Source organism: Puma concolor, chromosome D4 (assembly GCF_028749965.1).
Source record: "Puma concolor isolate L17-30 chromosome D4, mPumCon1.1.hap2, whole genome shotgun sequence".
NCBI classification, from domain to species: domain Eukaryota; kingdom Metazoa; phylum Chordata; class Mammalia; order Carnivora; family Felidae; genus Puma; species Puma concolor.
Window position 1 is genome coordinate 72,756,090 of NC_141679.1, and position 13,782 is coordinate 72,769,871.

Consider the following 13,782-nt stretch of genomic DNA (forward strand, 5'->3'; position numbering starts at 1 on the left):
AAACGTGGTATCTTTATAGTTTTCCAATTTTTGGAACTAAATTTCTTTACTTCCATTTGGCATTTATTAATAATTTGTTAAAATAACATATTTGATTTTATATTTCACCTATGTTAGAAGCAAAGCAATTTAGATTATCATTAATAATATTTAATATTTTGCTTTTCCAAGTTAACTCTAATAGTTACCAAAAATAAGAATTTTAAAAATATACTGCAAGCTTTTTCAAATACTTTTTTAAAAAAGGATATTTACAGATGAAGATGATGTGTATTTGAAAAGAAAAAAAGTTTTGATTTAGAGTATTTTGGGAATTGTTCACCCAATATTGGCTTATTTGATACTATGCTCTGTGTACTAAACTTTAAAAAAAGTTTCTTAATATTTCCTACTTCCTGTCTTTCAGTTGTGTTTTCCTCCAGGCCCTTCTCTTTCGAAATGCCAGCCTTTTTCTTCTGCTTTCAGTTCTATTTTTACCTTCATCTTTTAGATTCAGTTGAAGGAAGTATAGTCCATGGGTTAGCAGTTTAATGTGGATAAAGAATACTGCCCTAAACAGTCATATCTTAGAAATACAAACACCCTGTCCTGTAGTGAAAATTCAAGAAATAGAGACTGTAGAAACCTTATAAAATCATTATGACAATTTTTTTTTTATTTATTTTTGGGACAGAGACAGAGCATGAACGGGGGAGGGGCAGAGAGAGAGGGAGACACAGAATCGGAAACAGGCTCCAGGCTCTGAGCCATCAGCCCAGAGCCTGATGCGGGGCTCGAACTCACGGACCGTGAGATCATGACCTGGCTGAAGTCGGACGCTTAACCGACTGCGCCACCCAGGCGCCCCTGACAATTTTTTATTTCACAAGAAGAGTAACAAATACAAGACTGTTAATACATACCTGTAGGGAATACATGTATTCTAAAGAAGGATTTTCTTTAAACTGTATTAAGTACATATAGAGTGTATAGAAACAACACTGTTTGATTCCAAATTAATTTTATTTCAGTTTTGGATGTTTTGAGAAGATTTGACACATTTATATAAATGTATAAAGGCACAATTTTATGGTGATGATAATGAATATTACCTTAATTTATTAGAGCAAGGATTCTGGAGCTCATGGCTAGGCTTTGAGAGATTCAGAAACCCCCTAACACTGTTTTCAAAATTTTGCATATGTGTTTATCTATGCATTTTTCTGCAAAATGAGTTCATAAAGACATAGACCTTTTTTTGACATTAGAATAAAACATAGCCTAACACTAATAGCAGTATATTCTTTTAGTTTAAGAAAATGTACTTAAACTTCCTCATGTTTCTTTTATGGCTAGGCTCTTCAGATGCCTGAAAAAAAATTTTTTAAACCCATAACTGATGTGCTCTAAAAAGCCAAAAACTATACTACTAAATACAGTGAGGTAAAGCAACAATATATTCTAAAATAATATGAGTCTAGGGAGCCCCTTTTATGTAATAATGTTATTAAGTCAGAAGAATGGGAGACTTGAGTATTGGTGACATATTTTAGTGTGTTTTGATTTAATTTTATTTAGTAGATGTTTGTTGAATATTTTTACTGTTTATAAAGTAATGTGCTAGATGCTATACATTTTACAAAGAAAAAGGGCCTAGTTTTTACCCTCCAGGGTGGAAGGTACATGAATGAATACCTTATACTATAATAAAGGCATAAAGTGCGCCTGGGAGAATGGGAGGAGAGATTTATCCTGAGAGGGTATAACTGGGGAACATTTTTTTTAAGTTTATTTATTTATTTTAAGAGAGACAGAGACAGCACAAGCGGGGGAGGGGCAGAGAGAATGGAGAGAGAGAATCCCAAGCAGGCTCTGCACTGTCAGTGCAAAGCCTGACGGGCACAAACCCTCAAACCATGAGATCATAACCTGAGCCGTGTAACTGGGCACATTTCTTAAAGGAGGTAGTGTTTGAGCCAGGCAAAAACAGACAGAACTATGAAGGCTGGTGGTTAGGGGGAAGGAAGAGACAGGCTGGGATGATATGTTAGTGCAATGGCTTAAAGGTGATAGTGTGGTCATATTCAGGAAATGGTGAGTAGAATGATGCTAAAGGAAGGATTACTAGGGGCCAAATTGTGAAATTTGAAACCAGCTGAGTTTGATCTCTCTTTCAATAAAGTAGGAAGCTATGGAAGGTCTTGTGAGCAAGAAAATTCAACGTAACAACTATTTATTAAGAGCCTACTACGTACTTGGCACTGTGCTGGGTGCCAGGAATATATATGAAAACAAGTAAACATGTTTCCTTTCCTTCAGGAGCTTACAGCCCAGGAGGTGAAATATTCACAGCTGTATTTCAGAAATATAAGTGATGTCAATATATATGATGCACTGGAGTAGAACTAGAAATAAGGACATTAGTCAGGAAGTTGCTTAAAACTCCAAAGGCCTGAATTTGGGAAATAGCAGGAGTAGGATAGAGGGACATGTTCTAAAGACTGATTATGTTACAATAGTAACCTACTACTGATTAGGTTACAATAGTAATGCCATAAACTAAGTTTGGGGAGAATGAGAAGTTTTGTTTTGGAAATGCAGAGTTTGAGGCACTTGTGGGATATTCATGTGAAGATTTCCAGTAGAATGCTAGAATACAGGTACAGATCTAAAGAAAAATCAGGAAATTTTTAAGGATTATACTCAGAAATCAAAGCTAAATTTGTGGGAATGTCTGAGTTTATTAAGGAAAGAGTATAAAGTGATAACTGAAGAGGACCGAGCCCTGAATTGGGGGAAGTGTCTAAATTTCAGAGTGGGACATTGAAAACAAAGAAAAGACACTGGTTAGAGATGATTACAGCAGATAAAAAGAGTGTATCTTTCATAAGCAAACATTTTTGATCAACAAATATTTTTTATTCATATCCTGCCAAATAGTAATTAACAGATAAAATATGACTTTAAATTCATTAAAGGCTTTTAGAACAGAAGTTTAAATGGAAAGAATATTTATTAATTTGAAAACTGTTAAAAGGCTTTTAAGAATTTTTTAGTTTACTAGCTGGGCACTTGAGTTTGAGTATAATTTTGGTTTATTAAAACAAACATGTAAGAAAAAATACCTTTACATCCAGTTCTTCTGATTTCAGCCCAAATGAAACCAAAGCTGCATAAATCAGTGCTAGATGATGAAGTGCCTTTTCTGTAAGATGGTACCTAAAAAAGATTATATTACTATTCTTGTACTCATTTGATGTCTGATTCTACTTATTAGAAGTTCATTTCCTTTTGACATTTCATATTATTAGAATAATCTGGCTAAAGTAATGCTAGTGTGGTAGGCTCAGCATTCTTTTGAAAAGATGGCTCCACCTCCATTCTTTAACAATCCAGTTAAATCTAGGGGATGCTGAGAGTGTGTCTGAGGAGAGTTTAACTCATACCCTTACTGACTCAGGGATGGCTAGCTGACTGACACAAACTAAAATATTCTATCTCCCTGGCCAAAGTACCAGGTTCAGATATGAATATGTGACCAGAGCCAGGCTCACTAGACTCCTCCCTGGCTCTTTTTTCCTGAACTGTTAGAAAAAAACGCTTTTTAAAAAGATCATTACCCTACATGGGTAATCATATTGCAGTATATAAATACATAAAGTCAGCATGTTGTAGACCTTAAACTTACACAATGTGGTATGTCAATTATATCTCAATTTTTTAAAAAACTACTTTTTTTCTTCTTCTATGGTTATTAAGCAGATCAGATGTGAGTCTTAAGCTTTGGATAGATATTTCTACTACCTTTATCCACTTTAAATACCCTAAGAAGCAAAAAGGAAATTTATTGGCTCATATGACTAAGAAGTCCAGGGAAGACACTGTCGGATCCAGGGTCTCAATATCATTGAGATAAGGGCTCTCTTAATTTCTTGGCTCTTGTTTCCCCAGCTAGTTTCTTTCTCAGGTGAGCTATTTCATAAGAGTGACCAATAAGAGTCACTCACTGTGCCTAAACAGTACAAACAATGTGGTTTCTGCTGAACACCTGCTTTCCTTCTTGGAGTCTAGAATTTTGGTATGTGCTAGGCAGACAGTGCCTACTCGACCAGTCCTTAGTAAAAGCCCTGGGCACTGAGTCTCTAGTGAGTCTCCCTGGCAGATGATATTTTATAAGTGTTGTCACAACTCTTTGCTGCGGAAATTAGGCACATTCTGTGTGACTCCACTAGGCTAGGATTCTTGGAAGCTTCCTTCTAGCTTCTTCTGGATTTTGCTCCATGCACTTTTTACCTTCGCTGATTTTGCCTTGTAACCATTTACTATAATAAATCATAGCCATGAGTCCAAGTCTATGCCAAGTCCTGTGAATCTTCTTATCAAATCATCAAACCTGGGAGTAGTCCTCAGGAGTCCTAACACATTTTTCAAGCAGGAACTAATGATATGAACTACTAAGGTAACTCAAGCAATTTTATTTTGTATGTTGAATTTTCCTCATTTGGTCAGTTGATTAAGATACTTCTTAAATGTTTTTATAAATCTAAAAATATAGAGCTGAGATACCTAGAAGTCTGAAAATAATTACATTTTATAATAACATCTTATTGTGAATAAATAGCTCGTCACATCCTGAACATAAAACTATCTCAGGCTATTACATAATTAGTGGGGTTTGTTTCCCTGAAAATCTGGGTAAGAATAAGTGTGAATCTCCTCTTTTTTGCTTATACTTCAATTGCACCTCTAGAACATATGTGGAAAGCAATCTAAAAACAACTTAAAATTTTTTTCAAAGCAGTTTTATCTCTATAATACTTCCAAGATCTTGATAAAGCTTTAATGCTTTATAAGCAAGTTCCAAGCTTAAAATGCTTCAGAGACTTTACTAATATTCAAAATGAAGATTTTAGATCTAAATTATTATTTTTCTTTTTCAATTCTGGTAGAAAGGAAAAGCAAGGTTAAATGACTTGCCAAAGGTTATTGTTAATAGAAAAAGGAATAAGAACCAGGGAGTTTGGACTCTTATATTCTAACTTAAACTTATTTCCACTTAATAATAATCATATACAAAGAGCTCAGAACAGTAGATAAACAAAAATGGAGTCAAGCAAAAAGTCAATAAAGAAAAAAGTCACACAGGCCATGTCAAATAAGGTAAGATGTCTCTACCTTCTCTAATAACTAAATTAAATATTTTTAAAACTTCTGTGAGTGATGTGGTATGTGTTGCATGATAACTGTAGAGATTTAAAAAATGAATGAGACTAGTTTTCAATTTAGTAGGAAAGATGCATTCATTCAGTCAAGGAATATTTACTAAGCATCTATCATATGAAACAATATGAGGTGCCATAAAGCAAGTACTCTAAAATGATAATACAAAACAAAATGTGATAAATATCAAAGATGAGGAAAAGACAAAGAGCTAAGGAGTTCAAAGGATGGAGAGGTCACAACTAAATATCTATTTGTATGTGTGAGTTGGGGGGCGGGTATTAAGGAAAGACTGAATAGAGAAAGTGGTATTTGGGGATAGTTTCTGAAAAATAGGCACAATTTCACCAGATGAAATAGTTAGAGGAAGTAGAGAGTATCATAGAAAGAGAGAAATGTATTGGCAAAAGTAGAAGTAGGAAAACCAGGACCATATTTGCAAGCCAATGAGAAATCCTTCTAGCTGAAATGGAAAGCAGTGAAAACTAAGCTGAAAATATAAGTTGAGATTATACTCTGAAGAATTTGAATATTTGGGTGAATAGTATGTATGTATTCAGTAGATAATGGGAAAGTCAGTGAAGGCTTTTTATCGGAGTGAAACAGTTAACAGCCTGGTTTTAGGAATATTAATTGGATGTCTGACAGATTATGGAGAGTAACACTGAGAGCCATCTGGAGGTGGGAAAGCAGTTGGTAGTCTATTGTAACAGTCCACATAAAATAATAAGAATCTGAACTAAGATGCTGGTAACATAAATGGAGAGAGGGGATTAATAAAAAAAAAAAAAAAGAGAGATGGGGCGCCTGGGTGGCTTGGTCGGTTAAGCGTCCGACTTCGGCTCAGGTCATGATCTCACAGTCCATGAGTTCGAGCCTCGCGTCGGGCTCTGTGCCGACAGCTCAGAGCCTGGAGCCTGTTTCAGATTCTGTGTCTCCCTCTCTCTCTGCCCCTCCCCTGTTCATGCTCTTTCTCTGTCTCAAAAATAAATAAACGTTAAAAAAAAAAATTAAAAAAAAAAAAGAGATAGTGGTTAAATCTATAGGATTTGTTTTCTAAACTTGGTGACTAAAAGAAAGGCAATGGTCATAAATAGCTAAAGGGCAGAAAAGAGGAGATATTGTTTTGAAGAGGATAGAGAATATAATAAATTCACCGTGGAACATGTTAAGTTTGAGAGCCTATAAAATATCAGGGTGGAAATATTTAACAGAAAATTAGAGATACATGTCAGCAATTTCAAAGAGAGACTGCAGCTGCAGATGTATATATCATAATTTATATGCAGAATGATGGTAACTGAATCCATGGGAGTGGGGAAGATTTCAGTGGATCAAATAGAAGAAAGAAGACAATTCAGATGTATCTGAAGACTGGGACAAGGAAGAAGAGGTACAGACAGAGAAAGAGTAGTTAGAGAGATGGAAGATCAAAACATTGACTCATCATAGGACTGAAGGGCTTCGAGTAAGAAGGCACTGACAACAGGCTTAAACGCTTTAGAGCAGTGGAAGATGAAAATATTTTTGGAGCTGATCATGAGAGAGCCATGAATGATGAGTTGCCCTGAGAGACAGAGATGAGTACAGATGTAGGAAGAAGTGCCAGACTGCAGAGAAAAAAAGGAAGTGGAAGCAGTGGGTTCATAAAATGTAGAGATGAGGGGAAGGAGAGACATATAATGATAAATTAAGCCAGTGTCTCGGCATGGATTTTTTTGTAATTTTTAAGTTAAGCACATCAATGACAGAAAGTATAGAAAGATGCTATTTAAAAAATTTTTTTTTAATTTATTTATTTATTTTGACAGAGAGACAGAGAGAGCAAGCAGGGGAGGGGCAGAGAGAATTCCAAGCAGGTTCCACACTGTCTGCACAAAGCCCGATGTGGGGCTCAAACTCACAAACCGCGGGTTCATGACCTGAGCTGAAACCAAGAGTCGGACGCTTAACCAACCAAGCCATCCAGCTGCCCCAAAAGATGCTATTTTGTTGGTATATTTAATAAGATTTTAGAGAGTGACTTAATGACCTCTTTTAACATACAAGTTCAGAAATAAAAAGTAATAAAACATGACACTTAAAGCTGCAATTCTTAGTGAAGTAGAGGAGGGGAGGGTGATTTGCACAGAACGTCTAGGGGAAATACATCATCTCCCAAATCCTAATTCCTATGGCCATCCCAAATTCCTATGGGCATGGCTCCTCCACCTGGAGGATCCCTGACTTAAAGCGAACTAGATGAGCAAGTGGAAAATTTGCATAACGATTTTTATTCAAAGAAGAGGACCAAATAACTTAAATATAAATGTAACTTTGGATAAAGAAATGTTTACTTACTCTGAGTTTAATGTTTTTTTGGTATATAAAATTATCCAACAATAGCTGTACTGGAATGATAATGCCATCAGTCTCATAATGATATTGTCCGATGCCTTCTCACAATTCAATTCTTTTAGGTCCTACCAGAAAATAAATAAAATAAAAAGGTTCACTAGGTTGAACAGTTGTTTTGAAGTTATTGTTACCCTATTTTAAGAATCCATGATATATAAATTATAACTTGAGAAGAAACATGAGTATGGGCTCCCATTTTATGGAGAAATTAAAATCACACTGGAAGTAGTAGGGGGAAAATTATGTAGTAGATGTCAAACAGCGAATGATAGCTTAAGCAAGGACAGCTCATGAATCTCCCAAAGTCCTAGATACGAAGAAAGCCACCTACAGAGTGTCCCTATTCAGGCAAGGTCCTTTATAGATAGAGATCTGGCTACTCATAAGGGCAAAATAAAATACATTTAAAAGCCCATGGGATAATCTGCACTGATTGCTTATTACTTAAGGAAGGAAGCAGTCAACGGACTTCCAGGAATTGCTCTCTAATGGCCCATCATTCCCTTTTTCCTTTAACACAATTAAATTCTATAGAGTGAATGATTCAGGAAATGTCTTACTCTGACAGTAAGTTATGTAACTGAATTAAAAGTTTTCCTAAACAGTATTTCCCCCAAATAATTGTTTTTTAAAAACTTCAAATATGTAAGACATGGTATCTCTCAAGAAACCCTCTAATAGAGCCTGGTGTTTCCATCATATAATTCCATATTGTTAACATCTGCTCATTAAATCAGACTTACGTTATCATAATCTTTGCCATTAATTTATACTCCATACCATCAAACTTGGTTTCTGCTCCCCACTCCCACCCTACTGAATTAATTTCTTTGTACTCCAATCAAGCAAACATATCAAGGAGATTCAGTCAAGAATTTGTAAATCTTTTTTTTTTTTAATTTTTTTTTCAACGTTTATTTATTTTTGGGACAGAGAGAGACAGAGCATGAACGGGGGAGGGGCAGAGAGAGAGGGAGACACAGAATCGGAAACAGGCTCCAGGCTCTGAGCCATCAGCCCAGAGCCCGACGCGGGGCTCGAACTCAGGGACCGCGAGATCGTGACCTGGCTGAAGTCGGACGCTTAACCGACTGTGCCACCCAGGCGCCCCAAGAATTTGTAAATCTTAAATTCCAAACTATAGGGATTTTTTTAACGAGAATCTTTTTTTTTTAATCAGCTTACTTATAGGTAACCCCCACTTACTTTAGAGGAAATCTCATATCACTAATCATGGATTAATATACTACCACCTGTAGGGGCGCCTGGGTGGCGCAGTCGGTTAAGCGTCCGACTTCAGCCAGGTCACGATCACGGTCCGTGAGTTCGAGCCCCGCGTCGGGCTCTGGGCTGATGGCTCGGAGCCTGGAGCCTGTTTCTGATTCTGTGTCTCCCTCTCTCTCTGCCCCTCCCCCGTTCATGCTCTGTCTCTCTCTGTCCCAAAAATAAATAAACGTTGAAAAAAAAAAATATACTACCACCTGTTAAGAAGCATAGTAGCTAGGATTTGATTTTTCAGGTTTTCAACACTATAATTATTCTATAAATATATTTTAAAATAGTCAATATATAACATTAAAGATTCTGTATTTGCTTTGTCCTCTTAAAGTATGTTAAAAATTACAAGGCATTGAAGAAGTTTGGTAATAGTAATTTTGTATAGTGATGATTTTAGTACTTGTGGTCCATTTGTAAAGTTTTGGAAGAAATCACTAATATTATAGTTAAGCTCTCTATAGTAGAGCTAATAATAAATTACACAGATATTTGGCTTGTATTTCTTACTGTCTAGTTTTACCTGCAAAACTATGGCGGTGTATTCATCAACTGTTACCACTACATAACACTCTGTACTTCCAAAGAGTTTCAGTGACTCACTGCAGCTTCTCTCCACTAGTGTGATATTATAGCTGTAAAATACCATATTTTTAGGTGACATCATGAAATGACTAAGAAAAATTCTTTTGTTTTATTATTTTTTTAATGTTTATTCAGTTTTGAGAGACAGAGAGACACGTGAGCAGGGGAGGGGCAGAGAGAGAGGGGAGACACAGAATCCGAAGCAGGCTCCAGGTTCTGGGCTCTGAGCTGTTAGCACAGAGCCCAACACAGGGTTCAAACCCACGAACCCTGAGATCATGACCTAAGCTGAAGTCGGCCGCCCAACCGACTGAGCCACCCAGGCGTCCCAGAAAAATTCTTTAAGAAAGTCTGTATTGTCCTCTTGCATATTAAATTATTTTAACGACTGCACTTTTTCTTTCATATATCAATTTATTCTACTTTATAAATTTGAGGAATTAAATTATGATTTATTCAGTATATATGAAAAATTCGTTAAGATATGCATTGCCGTAGGTATTTTACTAAATATTACTGCACATAATACTATTATAAATGTATTGACCAATTTCTTCCAGCTTTTTAAATAATAATTCATGAAATCAAAACACTTTGTAATAGACTAAAACATTCTGCATTTTTCAGAATTTTCTTTTCTCTTTCCTTAAAACTGGCCTAGATTTTAACTACCTTTTGTAAGCTCATAGTTTTCTGTGAATGCCCTATAGCCTTGAGATTTAAAAACAAAAGCATGGAAAATAGATCTGTATTATTTATTTATTTATTTTTAGATCTGTATTTTAATTAAGGTCACAGCTCAGTTATTCCTCCTTGATATATAGCCCAATGTCTAATATTTCTGTGACAACTTGTATGCTGTGATAAAGTGTTTTATATGATTTTAAAATGTTCAGTGCTGGTCTGACCTCAGTACTTAAAGTCTAAAAATTTGAGAATTTATTTAGAACTTCATAGTCCTATTTCCCAGGCAGTATTTAAGGCCCTCTAAATAAGAACACTCATTCTCCATATTATCAATGACCCAAAGATATGACCATATAATTCACAGAAGAAAAAGACACATAAAGTGTTCGTACTTGCTGGTAACAAAAGAAATGAAATTAAAACATAAATTTAAACAATAATGAAACATTTTTTTCTCCACAAGATTGATGTATATTGCCAAAAAAGATAACATTCAGTAATTATGATGGTGTACTACAGGGAGAGAAGTGTAACTTGACATAAACTCTTTGGAAAACTATTCATATGATATAATTGCAGGCTTGAATCAGAGAGAAATAATAATACTGCATATATAGCATAATGGTTAGTCATTTAGAATATATATACCCTTGCTAAAAGTTATGAAATCAATAACTTACTTGGATTCTAGCAACTGAAGAATTTCTGGAGTATTAAGAAGTCCTTCAGATGCAAAAAACACATATGGAACCTGAATTTCCAAAAGAAAGCCCCCAAAACTATCCAGCAAGGTTCTTCCTAAATGAGAGAAAGCTTATAAATATTTGTTTCTCATCTTTCAGCTCTTTTTCTTTTTTACTAAACATGAGAATAACAAGTGTATGTTCAAGGAGCAGTATAAAAATAAAACATATTCACTGTAAAAAATCAGAAATCAGAATAAAGAAAGGTCTGAAGAATAAAATAAAAAGCATATGTTATCCTATTACCTAGAAATAAAACACAGTTAACAGAATTTACTAAAACTACTATATGATACAGATCAATAGGAAAATAATAAATACCTCAATAGATAAATGGACAAAGAACATTAACAGGCAATTTACAAAAGAATGGCTATATAAGATCATTTCATGTATGAAAAGATATGGATAATCAAGACATTATCTATAATTAATTAACTATAATATAACTATAAAATATTTTCTGCCTATAATTCTGTCAAAGACTTAGAATAATAATACCTACTTACTATAAAGATATTGGGAAAAGGATTCTCTTACACTTTCTGCACAAATATGAATTGAGATAGCATTTCTGGAAGGATATTTGACAATATGTAAATGTGTATATACTTTTGACCCAGCAATTCATTTCACTTCTTAGAACAGTATATAAAATTATATAATAAACTACTATAAATCTTGTAGTACAGTAGTGGAAAACTGAAGTGTTGTAAATGCTCCAAATAAGGAATGGTTGAATAAATTAAGTTCATCTTCAAGAGACTGGAAGAAGCCTCTACCTATAAACTAGGATGCTTTTATCTTTTCTTGGGCCATGTTTCAATTATTTAATCAATTTAACATTTAATTCTGTTTATCAAAAATTCCAAAGTAACCATTATGGTGACTGTATTTTAGAATTGAACTAGAATGTCTCAGAATTCAAACTTCCCACTCAGATTTGAGGTGGATAGAAAGTAATTTATGGCAAGTATTGAAAGGAATGCCCTGGGACTAAAAATGTACAGGCTTTTTTTACTTAATGGATGTGAGAATTCACAATCTGAGTCATGTGAAGCTTAATGGATGTGAGAATTCACAATCTGAGTCATGTGAAGGGTTGCTGAGAAATACAGAGAAGCCAAATGATATACAAAGTGGTTTTAGAGTCTTCTCTAAGTGTCTGTGTGTAACTTTTTGTTGCATATTAAGTTTTCTGAATCAGTCAACATACTACAACAAAATTTCCCCTAAAATTCAATTAAAAATATGATATAAATGAGATACGAATACAAAATGCGATATAAATACAAAAAAATGCGATATAATCATAATTAAATTCGGCTATTATAAATAAAACTTAGAAGGTAAAGAGATGAAGACAGATATCATCAGTAAAGCTTACTTTACAAATGAATATGAGGTAAGAGGGAAAGAACCTGCCCAACGTCACACCTGAGTGGTGAGGTTAGAGCTTGAACTCAAGTCCTCTAATGCCATAGCTCATTCTCTCTCCACAGATCAGAAACAGAAAACAGACAATTTCCATTCTACCTCAGCAACAAAAGGACTTTAGTTTATATCCTTACTCTTTAATACTGTGTCTGGAAGAATCACTTTAAAGGCCATGTGAGGAATATTCAATTTCTCGCAGTGTTTAGTCCAACAAGAGTTTTCTACAAAATTGTATTCCACCACAAATGAGAAGTTACTCCAGGGGAAATCTGCTCCAATATATTGATTATGTGCAACTACACAGGAACTTGTACTGAAGACAAAGGAAAGCCAAGAAAATGGAATTATATTTGTGTCATTATTTACTTTGAAGGCTAAAAAGATAACTGTTTTTGGCTAGTTTATTCTTCTCTAGTCTGTGCCTGCTTATCTTGGAAAGGCACTGGTGTATTTTCTGTTGATTTGTTCTCCAGTTGTGCTAATCTCTCTTTATCTTTCCTTTTGATGGTCATACATTTTTTTTTTTTAAGGATTTTATTTTTAAGTAGTCTCTGCACCCAATGTAGGGCTCAAACCCATGATCCCAAGATCAAGAGTCACATGCTCTTCTGACTGAGCCAGCCAAGCACCCTGATGGTCATACATTTTTTTAAAAAAACAGGACTACTTCACATCCCCAAATGCAAAGGACTATTAACTGAGTCCTATCAATAACAGACAAATCACCATGAGAAATCAATCTCATTCTCTTATACATGTGAGGTTTTCATCTTTGAGGATCTATATAATAGAATATTATCTGACAACTTTGAAATGGTTTTTCTTTTTCTCAGTGAGCTTCACAGATGCTTTAGCAACAACAAAAGATGGATACTTAAATATCATAAGTTTATCTTTTCCATCTTCAGATTCCATATAATAGCACTTGCTATAATGAAAAATCTCTACTGATATTCTCTATATAGAGCAATCCAGATAGATAATAGACATAAGTGCTTTTATGAGCTTCTACTTGATTTACACCTCTTTTTATAATTTGGATCTCAGTATTGGAAATAAATAATTTCTACATAAAATAAGGCAAAATAAAAACATTTTTAGACATGTCAACACTGAATTTTATTATTAGCATGCTCTCACTGAACAAATTTCTAAAGGATATACTTCAGGAAGAAAGAGAACTCCAAAGAAAGGAAGGAGATATAAGAAACAATGCTGAGCAAAAAACCCCAAAACTGGTATAAACAAGGGTAAGTCTAAATGGGTACTTCCTGTACTAAAAATAACAATGATAATTCAGGGATATTGAAACAAGACTGAACTAAAATTCTGGACAACAATAATATATAATACATAAGGCAATGACCTGAGTTCAAGTGTTCTAATATAATACATTTTTCAGGAAGAGGAGAGAGATATTGATTAATTTCAGGTTTTATTAAGCCTTTTTAAAAAGTTA

At 34.6% G+C, this 13,782-nt stretch overlaps 1 protein-coding gene across 1 annotated transcript in view; it reads right to left on the reverse strand.

Annotated features, from left to right (window-relative positions):
- Positions 1-13,782, reverse strand: part of SHOC1 (shortage in chiasmata 1) — an 85,846-nt gene that overhangs the window by 7,946 nt on the left and 64,118 nt on the right. Inside the window, exons 20-24 of the mRNA XM_025912656.2 lie at positions 12,458-12,636; positions 10,824-10,941; positions 9,395-9,506; positions 7,540-7,661; positions 3,105-3,198 (exon numbers count right to left, since the gene is read on the reverse strand). Of these exons, the coding sequence (XP_025768441.1) occupies positions 3,105-3,198; positions 7,540-7,661; positions 9,395-9,506; positions 10,824-10,941; positions 12,458-12,636 (625 nt within the window). The remainder of the gene's footprint in view (positions 1-3,104; positions 3,199-7,539; positions 7,662-9,394; positions 9,507-10,823; positions 10,942-12,457; positions 12,637-13,782) is intronic.